Source organism: Hippoglossus hippoglossus, chromosome 5, assembly GCF_009819705.1.
Source record: "Hippoglossus hippoglossus isolate fHipHip1 chromosome 5, fHipHip1.pri, whole genome shotgun sequence".
Taxonomy (NCBI): Eukaryota; Metazoa; Chordata; class Actinopteri; order Pleuronectiformes; family Pleuronectidae; genus Hippoglossus; species Hippoglossus hippoglossus.
In genome coordinates this window covers 927,117-948,521 of record NC_047155.1, presented here as the reverse complement: position 1 = coordinate 948,521, position 21,405 = coordinate 927,117, and the positions used below count along the sequence as shown (strand labels likewise).

The 21,405-nt window shown below is 47.1% G+C and overlaps 1 protein-coding gene across 2 annotated transcripts; it reads right to left on the bottom strand.

Moving 5' to 3' along the window:
• Positions 1-6,885: 6,885 nt before the first annotated feature.
• On the bottom strand, positions 6,886-13,223 carry gdf5 (growth differentiation factor 5). Of its 2 annotated transcripts, XM_034586698.1 has the most exons (3): positions 12,480-13,223; positions 11,901-12,437; positions 6,886-8,713 (listed from the first exon to the last, which is right to left on the bottom strand). In XM_034586698.1, exons 1-3 carry the CDS (start codon positions 13,060-13,062, stop codon positions 7,749-7,751), a joined length of 2,085 nt encoding a protein of 694 aa, XP_034442589.1. In that variant the 5' UTR covers positions 13,063-13,223; the 3' UTR covers positions 6,886-7,748. The 2 variants fall into 2 exon arrangements, with proteins under 2 accessions (XP_034442589.1, XP_034442588.1); XM_034586697.1 differs by having other exon boundaries at positions 11,901-13,223.
• Between the last annotated feature and the right edge of the window lie 8,182 nt (positions 13,224-21,405).

Sequence of the window (21,405 nt, the reverse complement as noted above, 5' to 3'; positions counted from 1 at the left end):
CAGAGGAACCGAGCAACCCAAGAAAATCGTGGGACAAGAAACGGTGAGTACAACTCCCATGATCCCTCGCTGCTTCCTGACGTCATCAAACTAGGTCTCTTGTCACTGTTTTGATTGAGAGACCCCTAGTGGCCAAAGGGATATATCGTAGGTTTAACGTTAAAGAGTAAAAATGTTGTTGTTTCTGTTTTGATTTCAAATCTGAAAAGAGATTGTTACAACAGAAATGAGAGATAAACAGGCCGCACCTTCACATCGTCCAGATACCAGATCGTGAACGTGTGTATCAGAGCTTTGTCTCAGTTTCAGACTCGTAAACTTCAGAAGAGGCTTGAACACACAAACGTAGAGAAACGAGCAAAGAAACTGAACAGAACCGAACATTTCTGCAGACAGAGGTGCTGTTTATTTACACACAGACACACACACACACACACACACACACACACACACACACACAGACACACACACGATGCAAATCAGAGGAAACAGACTAATTATCAGTCTCTCCTGGAATGCCTTGATGGAGAGAAAGTGTGACTGGAGACTGTTCACAGCTCGTACCACCCATGTTTCCTCTCTGCTCCTCGAGGAGGAGGCGTGAGGTGTGTGCGTGTGTGTGTGTGTGAGTGTGTGCGTGTGTGTGTGTGTGTGTGTGTGTGTGTGTGTGTGTGTGTGTGTGTGTGTGTGTGTGTGAGTGTGAAACTCGGAGGTGGTGGATCCGTCTCGGTCCTTTTTCTCCAAGCAGCCATAACTCTGTTGTAGCAGAGTGTAAGAGACACGGCGGTGAAGCGGCTCCAGGATTTATCTGCAGCGTTTTGCCGAGCAGTGATTTACTTTGTGCACGGACACCAGCAGAAGTGAGAGTTTAGCAGTAAAAAAGGGACACTTGTCCCACGTGAGACTCTGAGACACTGAGATCCGTTAACTCTGCGACTGCAACAGACACAAAAACATCTGGACACAACGAGCCTGAAGTTCATCCTGATCATTTTCTCCCACTCTCTAATTTTAAGCTTTAACATGTGAACATTTGGCCTGATATTAAGTGAATAATCCATATGTACAACGTCAGTTTCAGTTTGTATCTGATTAAACAAAGTATTGAGCAGCTCCCAGTAAAAACAACAGCAGACAACTAAGTAAAATTATGTTTTCCTCCTTCCAGAAGTATAAGATTCACTTTATCGTTTCCCAATGTGGGGACATTTGTCCCCGGCTTCCACTCATGTTGTATTAAAATAACACACAATCCAAATGTGTGTATTAAGTGGTCGTTGACTCCAGGTCTGGAGAGTGAAGCCTTCTCCAAATATGGTTTCTTCAGGTCGCACAAAACCAAGAGTGATATCCCAACAACACAGAATCAGTCTCAATGCTTTGTCCTTCGTTCTTTATGGATTCACTTTCCATACTTCCTTCTGTCTTTACCTTTCTTTCTTTCTTACTGTAAAATCCTCCCTTTTTAAATATTTGAAAACTGATAAGAGAGTAAAACTCTCCTTCGTTATTTACAGTGTTTTTAATGTGTGTTTTTTGAGCCAATAAAATAATCTGGAACCAGAACCTGAGAAAATGTCACAATCAGTGAAGGAGAGGACGACGCCTCATCCATGATTTCATGACCACACACAGACACACACACAGACACACACACACACACACACACACACACACACACCTCTGTGAACCATTATCATTACCAGGTGTTGAGGAGACATCCCTGATAGTGAATCATCACCACAGCTCAAACACTCGGCTCTTCCAGAAATCACTTTTTTAAAGATGTCAAACATCTTGTGTGTTTTGGCTAAAACATATTTTTCACTTCTGACAGAAACGTCAAGAAGAAATATAAACATTATAAAATCAGTTTGTGTTACAGTGAGACAGGAGACACAACATGAGCTTTATCTGACTAATGAAAACCTGATAAATATTAACTTAGACAAGTTTAATCTGAACAAATACTAAAGAGGAAAGCAACTTGAGGAAATAATTGTCTTACAAAACGACGACTTCAGTGTAAAACCAAGTTGTTTCAGTTTGTGTTGACTTGTGATCAAACTACAGTTCAGTCACAGCAACAGGCCGCAGATCCTTAAATGTGAATTGTCACAAAAGGTGGTGAAAGAGAGATGTGTGAATGTTCCGGGCCTGCAGCAGAAGATTCAGGACTCAGCTGCAGACACTGAGAGACGCTTCCTCTAAAGGTAGCGCCACACGGTGGTGAGCTGCTGCTTCACACTCAACACGTGAACACACACGAACAGACAAACTGTGTCTTCGTGCACAACACAAAACTCTCAATCGGATGATTTCCAGCACTGACAAGAGAAACTTGTTCTCACAGCACTACAGAATATTTGATATGATTCCAGGAAGAGGAGGAGGAGGAGAAAGAGGAGGAAGAGGAAGAACAAGAGGAGGAAGAGGAGGAAGAGGAAAAGGAGGAAGAGGAGGAGGATGAAGCTGCAGTAGCGCAGCACTAACTAATGGACGTTAAAACTTAACTGAAAATGTGTTTGGCTGCTCTGAGATGTTGAACGTAGACGTTTGTAGACTTTACATTAATACTCTGGTCACACACACACACACACACACACACACACACACACACACACACACACACACACACACACACTTGATACGTGTCCAGTGTGTTTCATCACGTCTCCATTCAAACCTCCTTGTGTTTTTATTGCGATCAGACCGAACCCTGACGAGCTGACCCGTGTTTCACTCTTCAGTAAATGCAGTGGTTGTTTTTCTTGACAGATGTTACGGAGGAATTTGATCATGTGGCCGAGCCAATAAGCTGCTGAAATAAAAACAGAGACGTTTTATCTGGCACGCCGTGCACGACACCTACAAGTGTTTCCCAGCATGCAATGTGGGCGTGTGCGGGTGAAAGTTTGTGTGTGTGTGGCTTTTATTTGCATATTATCTACTTTTTGTAGTTAGGGTTTATCTCTCTGTGTGTGTGTGTGTGTGTGTGTGTGTGTGTGTGTGTGTGTGTGTGTGTGTGTGTGTGTGTGTGTGTGTGTGTGTGTGTGTGTGTAACTAACCTTGGACGAGGTTGTTCAGGTCTGGAGCGCTCGGTGGGAACACAAGCTTTGTGTGTACGCTGCACATGGGACACACACACACACACACACACACACACACACACACACACACACACACACACACACACACACACTCACACTCACACACACTCACACACACACACACACACTCACACACACTCACACACAAATGACTTTGCAAGCCTTCCCGCAACATCATTGTTAAATGGTGTAATAAGGGCGACCATTAAAGTTATGTTGAATGAAGTTAAGCCCTGTTGAACAAGCGTCCCTTTCCCCGCTGCACATGTTTCTGATTACATGTGAGCGGCGGACCACAATAGGCCTCTTCAGCCCGGTTCTTGATCCCGTCCACTTGGATTCCGTCTGACACGTTGCCACAGTTCAGCCACAAACAGCGACAAGAAACCCGAAACGTGTAAACAATCCATGTTTCTGCTTTACTACACATTTCTGGGCTGGAGAAGGCAAAACGCAGAGTTCAACATAATCTGATTACGAGCTCCGCTGGGCCAAAGGGCCGAGGAGAACCGAGGTGGGGCGCTGGTGGCGCTGGTGGTGAGCGCTTTGGTACGAGGCCATGTTGGGATTTGTTGAACATGAAACTGTTTCTGTTTTCATCTCCACTGTCGGAGCTACAACGAGGAGCTGGATGATGGACGAGTCAACATTTCTTCTTGTCATAACCATGAACGTTCTCCAATCTTAACCAAGTAATTAACAATTTCACCTAAAACTGAGGCGGAGTTCGCCAATATTTCTAATATTTCATATATATTGGAATGAAGCCGGGAGCAGGTGATGGTCGCTCGTCAAGAGCCTCAGTCTTGTTCTGCTTTTCCAAGAGAAGAGGTTATAATAGCATAACAGCTCCACCTGCACCAGAGGACTAACCAGCGCAGGGCTGATTGGTCCTCATGTTCAGAAGGCAGCAGCAGAGCTGAGAGACACATGGGGGGAGGACACAGAGCAACCTGAAAAGGTTATTGGACAATTTCTGTTTAGATTAATTCATGTTTGTTCACGTGTGTATTGCGTAATAAAGGTATGCTGAGAAGCAACCTGTTGGTCTGTGGCTGTGCTGGGAAACCCCCGGTGGGAACGAGGAGAGAGTGGCCTTTGAACGACAACAACACAATGAGCCACAGGGTTTCCTGCAGGAATTAGACAAACCGGATCTGTGTGTTTGAGATCAGAACTCCGACGTCCACACCGGACTTGATGGACTCGATCCAGACGCGACCAGCTGCAGCAGCAGACTGTCAGAGAGGAGTCAGTGTCACGAAGATTCAAAATAACTTCAGAAACTATATGAGAATAAAGAAACAGAACAAAGTGTAAATGACACAAATAGACAGAAAATAACTAGAGACGTAAAATGACCACAGAGAGGCAACGACTACAAAACCACATAAAGATACAAAATAAAACTGAAATGGTGAAATTACTGTATTTTATATACACGTGTACTTGCAGCTGTAAAGTTTTACGTCTTATTTCCTCCAGGAGAATTAATAAAAACAAGTCATTGTGTTTCTCCGTCTGTGATAAGAGGTAAAAAACAAATCATGAAGTCAATCTCCCAATTTTGTTTCCTCTCCTGTCAAACCAATGTGATTTTACTGCGTCATAAATCATAGGAAACATCAGTCACCATAAATCATACATGGGTTTAAATCATTTGTGTGTCTGAGATGGGATAATGTGTGGAAATGTGTGATGATTAAAGCCAGACGTTCTCTCTGTGGGGAATAAAGTCCGTTTAACAACTCCACTCCTTCAACGGAGCTGCAGCAGCACAGACGACGACTCGGTAACGATTCAGGAAGAACTCTCGACTCTTCAGAGGATTTAGAAATAGACCGTTGAAACATTTCCACTGTGATTGTTTTAAAATGTCATTTAATAAAAGCTTGAAGGTCCAAGGTGTCGGCTTCATCTTTCTCAAAATCAGACGTATGTGTGTGCATGAATTTGTCCTTTTCAAATATTTTCATGCTTTGTCACTTTTTCCTTTGACGTCCCTTCGTTATTCTTCCGTCCACCAATGAGGTTATGTTTTCACTTTGTTTGTTAGTCAGCAGGATTGAACTGGACAGAACTCCAGTGAACTTAGTGGAAGGAACATCTTACTTTAACCCTGGAGTCATATTTGTACACGTTCACGACCAGGTGAATTCTGTGAGTCGGTCTCAGGCTGTAAAAACACTGAATACCTCTTATCTGTAACGGCCATTTGTTGCTAAATTTGGGTCTGTCAGGTCTGAGTGAACGGGTTCCTTCCCGCATCTGAGAAGAATGAGCTGATTGTTGCCCGGCACACAAATCACAGGCGCCATAAATCACAGGCTTTACACAAACAGTTTTTATTTAATTCAGAGACGTGAGAAAAACAAGATCCCAAGTTTACATTTGGAGAAGTGATCATTCAAAGCTGCAGCAGCAGGAAGAGGTTTTTTGAATGTGTAACCTCCTCCTCCTCCTCCTCCTCCTCCTCCTCCTCCTCCTCCTGAGCTGCTGTCGGAATAAAAGACTGAACAGTGTTGATATTCCCAAGATTAAAGTCTGTCCTGGTACAAATGTAAAATTTCCTGAAAGTATCGTATGTTTTCAGTCCTGCTCAGCGTCTCCTCCGGCCTCGGCCTTGTCAGTACAGGTCTAGAGGGGGGGGGGGGGGCAATACCACTGGCATACCTCAGCTTTGATTAAAGGAAATACTTACATCACTCCGTCTCCAAGAGCAACAACTGGCTCGGAGCAGATGGTTTGGTCCAATGGCTGCGGAGCTGGAGCAGACAGGTGCTCGCCGCTGACACCGGGCGTGTTTCTGCTGGTGTGTTTGTTACGTAGCAACAATGAAGGTGCAGTTGTTGTTCTTCCCTCAGATCCTGTGTTCGCTCGTGTCACCGTCCGAAACGAGTTGATTAATGCAAAACGCTGCAGACGAAAACTCTCTCAGGCTCGTGTCCGTTTACAGACTCTGGATCATTTAGCTCCTGAGCGTTTTGCTCTGAGACGAGAGAAACGTCCAGAATACGCTCGCTTCTTTTTATTTGACAGTTTCTGTAGATTTAATCACAACACGAACATTTCAAGGCTGTTTTCTCTCAGTTATATTCTCAAAAACCTTCACTCCAGTATAACTGACATTTAACAAACTCTCCAGTTATATTTATGTCTGTAATCTGATTTATTGAACATTTTACTGTTAGAAATATATTTGCCGACAGAATATTCTGATTTATAGGATGTTAAAAAACATCTAAAATGTCGAAAACATGATACAAGAAGTTTGAATATGGATTTTCCATATAATATAATTGTATGCAAATAGAGCATATTCAGTTAGATAATGCAGACCTTAGCTAATTTAGCTTGTAAAGCTAACCACATGTTGCTCACGTTAGATAAACCTTGGTCCTTATCACCAGCTGTGACTTAGCTACTTTAGCTAGCTTAGCTTGTAATGCTAATGTTTTGCTAACGTTAGATAAACCTTGGTCCTTATCACCAGCTGTGACTTAGCTACTTTAGCTAGCTTAGCTTGTAAAGCTATTAACCTGTCTAGCAGTGATCCTGATCAACTGGTCTGTCGAAGCTGATGTAGCTTGTGAAGCTAATATGTTTCTAACGTTGATGCTCGGTCCTGATCACTAAGTTAAACATTTATCTTATTTATATTTATATACACAGTATAACATTTTATAGTTATATAGAGTATATGTTTTACCACGGCAAACAGGAATCATCAAATCTGACCATTTAAAAAGTGAGAAACAGAAACAAGATGTTAAATCTAAGGATGAAATTTATTAACAGACAAACTTCTTCCATACGTGTGAACTAATGTTCTTCACCTAACTCGGCAGCTGTTGGTTAAACCAATGAAACGCTGACGTTCCAAACCAAACATTCTTTCGTTACTTGGCATCTGAAAACGTTAAATTCCTCAGATATTTCAGTCCACGCAGGTTCAGACTGATAGAGGAGTTTGGAGCTCAGTCAATTACACATTTCTTTCTCTGTTTTTCTGAAGAGCATTTTATGCAACTTTCCCACATTTGTATCAGGTCAGATCAGCACTTCATCACTTTATTTACACATCAGACATTCTTCACATGCTTTATTGGAAAAGTCTTGGATCAGGCGCTCGGACGACTCCTCGTGTGTGAAAGGCCAAAGGCACATCGGCAGGTAAGTGCTGGAAAAGGGCATTTTTGAGTATAATTCAATCATGTGTCAATAGCATTTCTGTTACAAACAAACTTTTTACACCGAGATCAGTCGAAGATACAAATCTGAAGAGGAATAAAAAATACAATAGAGCGGGCGATAAAGATGTGAACAGCCGTCTGTTCTGTTCGGTCTCTCGGACGCATCTTGTTCAACAACAACACGACACATGTTTCAGTGAGTGTTGCGTTAAAGAGCAACACCTCCATGTTTATCTCTCCCTGTTTAGTCTTAGTGTCCCACAGTCTTCGGTATGCAGCCTGACAGACCACTTGAGAGTGAAGGATAGTGTCTGTTGCTGAGCAGGGAGTTCGGTCACCGTCAGCTGAAATAACAACTCTCTCCCTCAGCGTTAACAAATCTGTCGTTTCTTAAAGTGAAGGGCAGGAAGTGTCTTTCTCTCTCGTCGTCTCTCGCCTTTCTTTGCTACCTGCAGCCACAAGCCTCCACCACCATGTCCTCGTACTGCTTGTACACCACGTTGTTGGACGAGTCGATGTAGAGTATACTGATGGGGGTGAGTCGCGTGGGGACGCAGCAGGTGGGCGGCGCCGCCTCGGGGTCCATGGAGTTGATGAGGGTCTGTATGATGGCGTGGTTGGTCGGCTCCAGGTGCGAGCGGATGGGGAAGTCGCAGGCGCCGTCACAGTGATACGCGTTGTACTCCAGCGGAGCGATGATCCAGTCGTCCCAGCCCATCTCCTTGAAGTTCACGTGGAGGTGTTTCCGATTGCAGCGCGGCCTCGTCTTCACCACCTGGTGTTGGGGGATGGACTGCGGCTGCTGCAGAGGCTTTTTAGCCCCCCGGGCAGCAGGAGCTCGCCGCATTCGTCTCTGGGTGAACAGGTACTCGTAGACGGTTTTGTTGTCATGGCCTGACCGGGCTTTGATCTCGTTGTAAAAAAGGTCACGCTTCTTGCTTTTGCCAAACGCCAAGAAGAAGGCCTTTTCCTTGTTGGTCCGGCCGAGCCGTGCGAACCCGAGCGTGCGCAGATCCATGGGCCGGCCGCCTCTGTGCTCCAGAGCCTCCAGTTCAAAGCACAGCTGCTGGGAGTGGTGGTGCTGCTGGTGTTTTAAGCCCTTGAAGAGTTTCCATATGTCAAACACTTCCCATCTGCTGCCGAGCAGCTCCTCAGTGGTCTTAGTCTGGAGCACAGCAGCCTTTTGTTTACCTGAGGCGCAGGTGTACAGCTTCAGGCATGGGGATGAGCTTCCTCCACCCCCGTCTCCTCCTCTGCCTCCGTCTGCGCCCGTAGATCCCATTGAGGCTCTGCGGGGGTCAGACAGGCGCTTCCTCAGGATGCGTAGCTCGGCCCCCAGGAGCCCGTCTCGTTCCAGGGAGCTGATGTTGAAGTGATACCTCTGCCGCCTCAGCTGGGGCCCGCGCTCATCTGAGACAAGAGAGACAAAGAGATGTGAGTCAGACCGACAGGAAGGGAAACACAACACGGAGAAGTGGACGAGCACAGAAAAGTAAAATCACTCGCAGACGCACGTGTAACATAAAAAGTGCAGGTGCAAACACGACGGGGGTGAAACACAGGCCGGCGTGTTCAGAGGACCAGATGTAAATGTGGGCGCACAGACAAACACACAGGCACACACTCAAAACAGCAGGAAGTCAGTGAACAGAAAAGTAATCAGCAATAAATTTGATAAAGAAATAATCCAAATTTTGTGATTATTTTATATCCATTTTTTGGTTTAAGCTTCACAAAAGTGGGAATTTGATGCTTTTCTTGATTTGCACATCTGAATCATCACATTGGGCTTGTTTCAACATTTGTTGTTATTTTCTGACGATAAAGAGAACAATAACTGATTCACACACGTACCACAAACTGATCTACTTATTATAGTTTATTGTGCTCAAACCACTTCTACAGGAAGCTGCAAACACAATACAAACACACATGCAAACTTGTTTCACTATTCCTGTAGGGGGCGCTGATTCAACCCTGACCATTAGGAGTAAATGTGTAGCCCAAACCATAACCGCAGCCTTTCTCCTGAAACCACTAGAAAAGTCTCTCACATTATGTCCCCACAGTGACATGTTCCATATTCAGATCCTGAACTTGCAGCCCTGACTCAGGACCAGGACCATCAGGTTTGTTATCGTGGACCTGAAGCTCCATGTGCACGTGTGTGTGAACTGTCACAGATCGCCTCCTCAGCATGTCGGCTGGTGACGCGTTATAAAACAAGCTGAGTGAAAATCAGCTGTTAGCAAACACAACATGAAGTAGTGTAAAGTACTGCGCCTGAAGGTAGTGATACCATCATGATGTTACCTTGGCAACAAGATGAAGCGCTTCATTCATTTCCTCCATTCAAACAGAAAGACTACTTCCCCCCCAACTGATGACACGCCCCCGTGAGACGCCGTCTACAAACCAATCAGAGTCAAGTATAGGTAGACTCCGCCCACGTAGGTGATGACCACAGGACGTACGTATGTCAGACAGAATTCTTTAGTCCCTAAATTACAACGTGAAACCAGAACTAACAGATCAGATGAAACATGGAACAAACACATGAAGCTTCAGACTCAGAGAGGAAACGACCTTAGAAGCAGGTAGTGTGGACAGCAGGCGTAACCATAGCAACAGTGATGAGTTTTAAAACTCAAATGTTTTGGTGTGGATACAGCCTGAATTCACATGGTCTTCATTAGGTAGTCGTTCTTATTTCATTCATGTGTTTAACGTGAGGCGAGCAATGTGTAATTTGAGACTAAGGTTCATTGGTGGACGTTTAAGCAACGTGGCAAACGAGAGAAGACTCAACGAAAGAAAGAAAGAAAAAAGGGAGGAAGGACGAAGAGGGGGAACTGAGTTAATGTGAGCGAGTGAGAGACGTGTCAGGTCATCAGTTACACCTTCAACATGCGGAGGAGGTCACCGGCGATTTGAAGAGAACACGCTAAACAAATAAAGTCCAAATTAAAAGTACATTAAGTGCTTGAAATGTAAACCTTTAGTGGAGCTAGAAACATTAAACTCTGGTCATTTAAACATTGTTTTAAACAGTTTTACACCGTAAGGATAACATTACACAGGGGGGCCGCCCTACTTGTGGTCATGAGGAGTGTTTATTTACCCTCCTGAGGCCGTGAAGCAGCAGTGCTGCCAACCAGTGACCAGATGGCTGGAAACACACACAGTCACACATACACTTACAGAAACCAACATGCAACAGCACGCACACAAATAAATACATGAGACGCTGTAAATACACACAAGCTACATGCATGTGCACAGGCGTGTAGCTAAACACCCCTCAGACTTGATTTCCAGTCCAAAATGTTTCTCACTAGTATTAAGCAGTAAAGAAAACATCCTTATCATGTGAGAGTTGAATGCTAATGAGGCCAGAGCTGGAAACATGAGTCTCAAAGAAGTAACAAAGAAACACAGGAATCTGTCATGTACAGAAAACCAATGATCCCACACTTCACTAAATTCATGTAATGATGTCACTTTCAGAACGTCTCTGGTTCAGGAAGTAACTTTCTTTTCATTTTCTCCATCATTTCAGAAAATCATTATAAAAAGAGATTTTATCCTGGAGCAGGATAATAAAAATATTTATATTGGAAAACGGAAAAAAGGCCGAGGTTGACTGTTTACGTAATTGTTTTAATATGTAAGTAACTCCACATCCCATAATCCGTTGGGAATGCTGCCTTAATAACTGGATTATGTAGCCAGGCTAACTTCTGATAACCTGCTGCTGGTTTTATCTTCTCTGAGCATCAACCTGAACATCTAGCTCCAGAGAGCGAAGGCTGAGCTGCTCCACGTGCCAGAGACATTTGATGTGTGATAGTTCTGAGCTCGCAGCAGCTTCCTGCAGCTTTGAACTCCAGCTCAGTTATGAGTAGCATCTCTTTTCCCATCGCTCCCTCAGTGTACCAGCAGCTGACCTGCTCGCCTCCCCTCCAGATGCTCTTCTTCCTCATGGATCCCCAGACATGTCCACATTTGGACAAGGTCTTGTTCCCAGCACCGCCCTCCTCTAGTGACCTTTAGACGGGGGTTTGACCTCTAGTCCTCTCCCTCACATCTTCATGCCCTCCTCCTCATTCAGCATCAGGTCTCATCCCTCTCCTCTAACCTTTCCCTGGATCCTGCACCATCACCTCCTCTCTGCCCTCGCTCCTGGTGTCTCCAACTCTTTTACCAGTTTTCATCCCTCAGTTACAGCAGCTTCTCAGCTGCAGCCAAGCTGCTGTCAAACCCAAAGTATTTACAGTCATTAGGTGATACACCTCATTACAGAGGCACTTTCAGACTGTGATGCTGCAAATGACAATGAGAAGTGTGTCCTCAGACGGACGTGGACTTCCAGGGTTTTATCTGGTTTATTCCATCTGCTTTACCTGAATAATTAAAATGTATCACTGTCTTTGTAAGTTTAATCTTCATCATTCAGAATGAACCAGAACTACCAGCAAGTTAAAACGTGATTTAGAAACACAAATTGCTCAATGAAGCTAGAACCTTAGCTCCAGAGGATCCACAGAGCATCAAGAGAAGAAGAAGAGTTGGATGAACTCAGAGAGGCTGTGTTTACCTTGTCCTTTATCCACGAAGCTGGTGATGGTGTTGGCCAGACCCGCTTCGTGCAGAGCGCTGCTGTTCAGGTCTCCGCTGGACAGGGACCAGTACAGAGACAGCATGTAGTCGTGAGGAATCACCAGCGGCTGCTTGGGATGCGTCTCCCGGTCGCTCGCTTTCAGGGTTTTGTAGCTGGATCCTCGCTGCGCCACCGGAGCCGCCTTCTGACCATGCGGCTGCTTTTGCACAAAGGCTCCTCTCGGTGGATCCCCGGTGCGGACCGGAGCGGTTCCTCTCTGTGGATCCCCGGTGCGGACCGGAGCGGTTCCTCTCTGTGGATCCCCGGTGCGGACCGGAGCGGCTCCTCTCGGTGGATCCCCGGTGCGCACCGGAGCGGCTCCTCTCTGTGGATCCCCGGTGCGCACCGGAGCGGCTCCTCTCGGTGGATCCCCGGTGCGGACCGGAGCGGCTCCTCTCTGTGGATCCCCGGTGCGGACCGGAGCGGCTCCTCTCGGTGGATCCCCGGTGCGCACCGGAGCGGCTCCTCTCGGTGGATCCCCGGTGCGCACTCCAAGTGCCGCTCCGGCTGCTCTCGCTGCACTTGGAGCAGCTTTCCCCACATGTCTAGCCGGGGAGCTCCCGCCTCCACCTCCTCCGTCCGCAGTCCTGACTCCTTTCACAGCTGCATGCGCGCTAAAAGCCGCGGGAGCGTGCGCTTTGGAGCGAGCATCTCCTCCGGGCAGCCAGGAGCGCACAGCCTCTTTGCGCCCCAGGCTCCCTGCTCGGTCCCGGTGCTGCAGCTGTGCACGGTTCACCGGCACGGCCCCGCTGCGCAGGGACGCGGATGTCACTGCGGTGCCTGCGCTTTTTACAACAGTCAACTCAGCCTTGATTAACGGCGGACTCGCGCGGATACGCGTGATCCTCGCCGGAACAAGCGGGGACGGTCTCCACGCCCCGGCCCCCGGTTGTCTGCCGGGTGTTAGGGTGGAACTGCCGGTTCTCCCGGGGACTTGCTCTCCGTCCGTGCCGCCTGTCGCGCTCTCCGCTGCCTCTCCGAGCCGGTACCGGTGGTGGGGCTCGGTCGGCCTGCTCCGGCTGAGTGAACCGAGGACGGGGTGCAGGTAAATGAGAGTCCAGCAGCTCAGCAGGAGACAAAGACGCTTCACAAGTTTCATCCTAAAACCCTTTTGCCTTTGGCCAAACCGTCATTGTAATAACGCTCAGTCTGTTCAGAATCCCCGTCCTGTCTCTCATCCTCTGAGGGTCCTCTGCCACCGGGAGGAGAAGCGAGGCTCCTCTCTAGAAGGAACTGTCGACATGAGCCAGGTGGTAAAAGTGAAGATGTGGTTGAAGAAACAAATCCTGAGAGTCTTGATTGTCCCGTCCCGTCAGAACCATGGTGCTGCAGAGATCCAGACGGAGACAGGGGAGCAGGGATCCGCCAGCAGGCTCAGGGAAGCGGACTCGCATTAGACCGTGCACGGCTCCATTCTGCTGGACGTCCTGTAAGGAACTTCTTTAAATCCCACTTCTTTCCAAGAGAGGCACGGATGGCGTAATGCCGCTGCCCACGTTTTTTTCTCTTTCCCCTCAAAGTTTGAACCAAGTCCAGGGAAAATATTTCCCTCGCAGTCACACAGCAGCCTGCAGGTGCTCCGAGGAGTCCTGCAGCTAACCGGGGCAGGACCGGAGCAGGACCGGAGCAGGACCGGGGCAGGACCGGAGCAGGACCGGGGCAGGACCGGAGCAGGACCGGGGCAGGACCGGGGCAGGACCGGGGCAGGACCGGAGCAGGACCGGGGCAGGACCGGAGCAGGACCGGGGCAGGACCGGAGCAGGACCGGAGCAGGACCGGGGCAGGACCGGGGCAGGACCGGGGCAGGACCGGAGCAGGACTGGGGCTCCAGTCCTAATCAGGACCTGATGTCATCCTGTCCGAACGCTTTTTACTACAAGATCTCTACACGAATCTTCCTCCTGCTCTGTCCACCACTCAGTCACACGCACTGTTACACTGCGTGGCACCAAACACACACACACACACACCCCACAAACACTGAGTACCACCCCCCAAAGAGAGAGGGAGAGAGAGAGAGAGAGAGAGAGAGAGAGAGTGTGAGGGTGAGAGAGAGAGAGAGAGAGAGACAGAGAGAGGGAGAGAGAGAGAGAGACAGAGAGAGAGAGAGAGAGAGAGAGACAGAGAGAGAGAGAGAGAGAGAGAGAGAGAGAGAGAGAGAGAGAGAGAGAGAGGGTGAGGGAGAGAGAGAGAGAGAGAGAGAGAGAGACAGAGAGAGAGAGACAGAGAGAGAGACAGAGAGAGAGAGAGAGAGAGAGAGAGAGAGAGAGAGAGACAGAGAGAGAGAGAGAGACAGAGAGAGAGAGAGAGAGAGAGGGTGAGGGAGAGAGAGAGAGAGAGAGAGAGACAGAGAGAGGGAGAGAGAGAGAGAGACATGAGTTTGCAAAGCTTTCATGACTTTGACTGTTCATTGATACAGACAAACAAAAACATTATCACCTTAACCAGCTGAGGGACGGGTGAGCTCTGATGTCACGGACGGGTGAGCTCTGATGTCACGGACGGGTGAGCTCTGATGTCACGGACGGGTGAGCTCTGATGTCACAGACAGGTGAGCTCTGATGTCACAGACGGGTGAGCTCTGATGTCACGGACAGGTGAGCTCTGATGTCACGGACAGGTGAGCTCTGATGTCACAGACAGGTGAGCTCTGATGTCACGGACAGGTGAGCTCTGATGTCACAGACGGGTGAGCTCTGATGTCACGGACAGGTGAGCTCTGATGTCACGGACGGGTGAGCTCTGATGTCACAGACAGGTGAGCTCTGATGTCACGGACGGGTGAGCTCTGATGTCACGGACGGGTGAGCTCTGATGTCACGGACGGGTGAGCTCTGATGTCACGGACGGGTGAGCTCTGATGTCACAGACGGGTGAGCTCTGATGTCACAGACGGGTGAGCTCTGATGTCACAGACAGGTGAGCTCTGATGTCACGGACGGGTGAGCTCTGATGTCACGGACGGGTGAGCTCTGATGTCACGGACGGGTGAGCTCTGATGTCACGGACGGGTGAGCTCTGATGTCACGGACGGGTGAGCTCTGATGTCACGGACGGGTGAGCTCTGATGTCACGGACGGGTGAGCTCTGATGTCACGGACGGCTAAATGTTGGTCCAAAGTCTTTGGTTGTCTGTAAACTATTTTACTGCCCATCAGTACACTTTTGGAAAGTTTATGTTTGGCTTTACAGTCCAAACGACCGAACCAGGCAGGAAGATGGAACGTTAAAACATTCTGATCAAGGCTGATGTAGAAAAGTCCCAGAATCTTCCTGCTGACACTAAGTCTGCAGACTTTTCTCAGGTAAAGACGCTGTGAGCATTAAATTGTCTGTAATCCCAGAGGATCTCAGCTGGCGATCCAGATATTTAAAGATCTTCAAGGTCTTTGTTTGTAAAAAGAGAAAAGAGAAGAGGTGAGAGAACCCAACACTGACCCTCAGTGGATGGCAGGAAAGAAAATCTCTCATCCAGAGAATCAGCCCCTTATTAGCATTAAGATCATTTAGCCCTTTTAACAGAATATGTGTCTTCATAGAAATAAAAGCTGAGCTATAAAATCAGCAAATAAAATCCTGGCGTATCCTTTGGGGTGAATTTGGTGTTTGGTGACAGGATTCAGCAGCGTCTGCACCTCCATGGCTCCCGTAAGCAAACTGGGGAGGATGGAGCTGGACACACTGGTGCTGCAATCAGATCTCTCTCCATTGATTTGCAAATTATGGAGATTATTGCATTAGGCTGGAACTTATTGGGTATGTTTGCCCCCTGGCTTTTGGGGTATGTATGTATGTAACAGGTCTTTAGCTGTGATTGTTGTCACTGTTTTCCTTCTGAACATTTACCTCCTCCATTTTTTAATGTCCCTTCCTCTGCTGGAGGACAGGGGCCCTTGGGTTTGATTCTGAGACTCTTTGCCAGTTTAATTCCTGATGCCACAAGCAGCGCCAGCGTCGTGTCATAAATTTAGTTTGGACCAGGCTCGAGGAATAATTAGCAGCCACAGAGCTCGGGTTCAGATCTGGATATTTTGGCAGCGGAGTGGAGTCTCTGGTGGTTTGTAACAGGAGCTGCTGTTCTGATGCAGTGTTTCTCTTTCCCTCTCCGTCTGTCTTTACTGGTCTTTGCTCTGCTCTCGATCCGTGTCTCACACCGTGCAGCTCGCCGCGAGGGCGTGATGGATGAACAGAAGTGATTGGATAATATGAGGCTGTCACGGATCACACATAAAATCAACCTGATCCAGTCAGTTCGACTAAACAGCTGAAGGATGTGAGTAGCAGCGACTGGCGGCCGAGCAGCGGCTCAGACGAGGCTCAGGAGCAGCTTCGTGTTTGTTTTAATTGTAAATTAAAGCTCAGTGTGAAACATCTCTGCTGCTGTAACACAGTTTACTGTTGTTCCTCTGTCACGTGCTCCCATCATTCAGCTGACTTCAGATCATGCACGTTGTTTCTGTGACTATTTACTCATCGATCAGAAACACAAGTTCATCATCAAACTTTATTCGTCCACTCATCAAATCCTGTCGACAGATGTGAAGAAACAACACAAAAGTCATTCTTGTTTGGCTCCGTAACGTCTTTGCTTCCACTCAAGTCAGCACGCTAACTATAGACAATAAGTAAAGATGGACGACAGGACAGCTTCCAAAAGTGACGCCAAATCATCTGGATCGCCCCCTTGTGGCTGGCTGCAGTATAGGTCATAAACGCGGCCTCCTCCATGTTAGCAGATGGGATATGGGACAAAAACATCGTTCTCATCTCACTGATGTTTGTTCAAGTGTTTCTGATCAGTTTGGTTTGAATCAGTTATTTGATGATATAAAAACAGGCTGAGACGTGATGATTGACAGCTGACACTGACACTGAGCTGCGACCGCCACCCGCCCTCGGGAGTGGCTCGGCACCGCCGGCAGCTACACGCATGTGCTTCACCTCCTGTACAGGATCCACATGTCAGGGCTGCGGCAGCTACATGCAGACCTCTGTCATGGACCAGCGTGATTCTGCATCACATTTAATCAATCATCTATTTTCGTTCTTAACAGACGTTTATTTTAAATGAAAGTCTTTGAGAAAACCACTTTAACATGAACATTGTCAGCGTGAGCATGTGAGCATTCAGCACAAAGCACCGCTGTCTGTAATTACTGTCTCACAGACACTTTGATTCTTGTTGAAATGACAGACTTCCATGGAAACACACCGCTGGAATAAAATGTCATTATGACTACGTTAAAATACACAAACACTGATTCCAGTCAGACAAATGACACAGGACTGGATTAAACTTCGTGTCTCACAGTGCTGCGGACAGGACGATGGACATTTCAGATCTCTGTCCATCACCAAACGTCAAAAACATGGTTCACACCTGCTTCAACGAAGCTCTTCCTGTAGTTTGACTTACAGTGAAAGCTCAAATTTACCGGTGGGCAGTGTGAGTGATATTTACAACCATATAGTGAGAGACCAATATCATCCCACGACACCATGTTCCAGCCAAACCATGAATATTCTATATTTCCTGCCATTTCCCCCCATCGGTGTGAAGTCTTATAAACAAACTGCAGATTTCCACCAAGTGTCTGTGACAACAGGACGTGTCTGGAGACACAGGCTCACAGTTATGGAGGGAGGGGGACTGCCAACAAATTGACTCTTTATTTTATTGGTCTAACCTCAGGGCAGACACTGTCTCGCTGTGTCGTTTGGCAGCGTCAGTCACCCCTGTCTGTCTAAATATCAGACCTACACACCGTCTGCCTCCCTGAGTTATTATTATCACTGCGAGGCAAAGCCAGGAGCGCACAGCCGCACATTCAGGAGTTTACACCAGCAGGGAACGGGAATTCAATATCAGGGACAGTGTTCATCACAGGTCGTAGCCTCACAGACGTTTCCCTAAAGACCAAGGGACGGAACATCTTTGTTTTAAGGTTAAATACTCGCAACAAATAAAATGAATTCTATCTATCAAGTCCAATAAAGACAATTCACACACAAAATGTCCTCCGGATGCAGATCATGACACGAACAGATTAGTGACAGCATGTTAATAACGGCGTCATTCTTAGTTTTTCTAATGTGCTGTCGACATTAACCTGATTAAATGTTAAAGTGTGATTTAAATCTTTGGCTCTAAAGCAGCTGCACATGTTGCTAATGGCTGTTTGTCCGGTGGCTGGATCGGACTTGGTTTGCACTTGATGTCTTTGGTTTGACTCGGGACCATTGTTTCATGTCTCAAACTCAGAAATGTCCACAAGTTATCAGAAACATGTCCGGATCCGTGTTTCCGTGTGAAAGCTCCTTCCACGTGAGCCCAAACCACATTTCCTCCAAACGGTTTCTTCCCTTTCTGTCTTGTTCCTGTTTAGCTGCTCTCACGTTCTGATGCGTCAGCGTTTTCTGAAGTGAAGGTGGTGGGCTCTGGGTGTGGGAGTGTGTCTGCTGGACCTGTTTATACAGCGTGTCCGTGTCCTTTAGGTTATCCTTGGACTCACACCCACTGTTCCTCGGATACAGGAACCGCCCTCACATATACAGTGGCTATAAAAAGTGTTGACACATCCTCTCTGCCTGTTTCATGCTTTAATCTTGTACCACATAGAAAACACAGTGAAAGTTGTCTTTATAGCCCTGGCAGTTTCATGGCTCTGCGGACGTCAGTGGTCAAAATCCTCCTCCTCCTCTGGTGCAGACTAAGTTCAGGCAGAGTAGGAGGCAGAACGTGACAGACAGCTGACAGGTGCCAATTTACAATGTAGGAATATAGATCTGTGGGACCAAGGACTTGAAGTATCACATAGTTCATGGGAAATAGAAATAGTGAACTGGTGCAGCGTCATTTAGCAGTAAGCAGTAGAGATACGAGGAATGAGAACTCAGCCGAAATGAGCTTCTTCTGCGGCTCGGCCGTAAAGATGGAGAGAAACGTTTGGACATTTTGAGGGAACTCGGTAAAACAGCTGCTCCTTGTTTCCCACTTCAGAGGCAGCATCTTCCAGAGGCTGATGGCGTCACACGAGGACACCAGGCCGTCCCATTTCAAAGGCTCCTCCGAACATGGCCGACGTCCGTCTGTTCCAAAGCAGCGATGGATCCATGTTGGGCCAACAGGACCGACCTGACCCGCAGGAGCAAAGTGCTGCAGTACCACAGACTGTCTGCATCTACGCTTCCTTACTTCACTTACTGAACCTGATGATAACCACACATACTTTAATACTTTTATCCTCTAAGTATAATATTTATTTGGGACGGGGCACACATCGTTTATCGATAGATGGCGAGAGGGACGTTCAGAACAGCCTGGTTCTCCTCCAGCTCAACCACGGCCCAGTGGAAGAAATGAATGGACGGACCGATGCGTCTTTATTCTTTCTACTCTGACATCACAACCAGAGTTTTATGTGATTCCCTCCATTTGCTTCTCCTCCTTCTCTGCCACCGCGACGTGTGAGCAGCTGCACTGACGTGACTCTGAAGTTCGATCTGGTCTCGAGACGGTTTTTCTTCAAACAGACACTCATGGTTCCAGTTGAGGAACAATAATGTCTTAGACGATCCTCGGACTTTGACTCTAGTGCCACCAGGAGGTTTAATATTTGTGGATTTTAGAGAAATATACCAACTAACGGATGGAATTTGTCTGTGACCTCCACGTTTCCAAGGTGCAGAATCTTAGTTTATTATTTTCCATTTCGCGCCGTCATTAGGTTTCAGTTTGTCAGAAACTCTTTTCCAAAAGGATCTCAGGTTTTAATGCTTTTCCTCTGTTTCCACCTTCAGAGAGGTTTTGAAAAGCAGCCGACAGAAGAAAACCTCCAGCACATTTCCGTGTTTACAGCTCGTTTACAGCTTGTTTTGGTGAAATGTCCCATTAGGACCCAAATAGCCCCGTTCATCTGCTCTAAGTTACGACTGCGTGCACGTATACATGGGTGTGTGTGTGTGAGTGACCCTGTGCATGTTCACCAGGCTTCACATGGAAAACGTTTGATCAAACCAGAGGAAGATGGGATTCGTACATCAGGATGTTGGTGTTCATAAACAACATTATAAATAAACTGAAATGTTACTTCTTTCCTTGAAATAGAATAAGATGACAGTAACGTGAAGGTTTGACATGTTGAAGATGTTAATTGGATCCACACTGATGGAAAATCATTAAGTCCACTTACCCAAGTCCTGTACTTTGTTTTTCAAACTTTCTTCTTCTTCTTGACGACATGTCAGACAGAGAATTTACAGGTGAAACCAGCTTTAAAACAGAACTGGATTTCACCCAGAATCAAATGCAGCTCTCTGCTTTGCCTTGTGAAAACCTCTCTGCAGTGAACTGTGTTCCCTCAGATCTATTCGAACTCTACATTAAGAAGATTCATTATAGTTTTACTTCTTTTACTTTTGAGTCAGTGTATTGGATCGTACTTTAGAACACACACCTTCTCAGTGTAATGCCGGTTGTTGTACTGGTACTTTTATGGAATATAAGTATGTGAATACTACTCCCACGACATGTTTTGTGCTGTTGTTCTCTCATTGACAAGTTTCTCCCCAAAACAGCTCATGAGATTTAAGTTCTTATTTCTGCTGTTATACATTTGTTCTCATTAATTTAACACCTATACCGAGCCTCCTTCTTCTTTGCGCTCCAGCGGTGGAGTCGTCGCTCGTCCCTCATCGTGCCCTGACCTGCTCTCTGACAGACGCGCCCTGTCTCCTGGTTTCCGGCGCTCTGTAACTGACTTGAAAATGAATGCCGCTCGGACCAGATGCTGTTCCAGTGCCCGCTTTAGGCTAATGTAAGCCAGGGCCTCCGCGTGGAACAAATTGAGAACATCCAGTCCACGGTGGAGTTTACAGGTTGCAGGTGGGCCAAACAATGTGACATGGATCACTGCGAGAGTCTGTTTATTAGTTTCTTCATCGCTCGCTGGAAACGCTCCCCCGGGCTGGAGGAGGCGCTGAGGGGCCGAGGCTCCTCTGTCACAGCAGCTGAAACATGGAAACTGTGACAGGTCCGGACACGGTGGGTGAACTGTAAACCTCCCGTGGTGACCCTCACCGTGAGCAGGGAACAGGGCCACGTTTTCTCAGGCGGCGCTGGAAAAAAAGGGCGAGGGTTAAAACGGCGAGAACCAAAACGTACAATCAGACCGACCGCATTTACGTCAGCGTGTTTTGTTGTTGTTATGAAGGGATGTGATGGTTATTGTGTATTCATTGTGACTGACTTGTGTCCTGGAATATGTCTGCGGTGGTTGTTGTGTGTTTATTTGGCTCGTTGACTTTGCCAAACCAGCGCTCACTGCTTTTTATGAAAAGAGGCTACATGTAGGTTTCTGCTGTTGCTGCAGAGCCAACGACAGCTGCTACTTGTTAATGCATCAGAAATGTCGTGAGTTCAGCTCATCGACCGGAGCTGTGT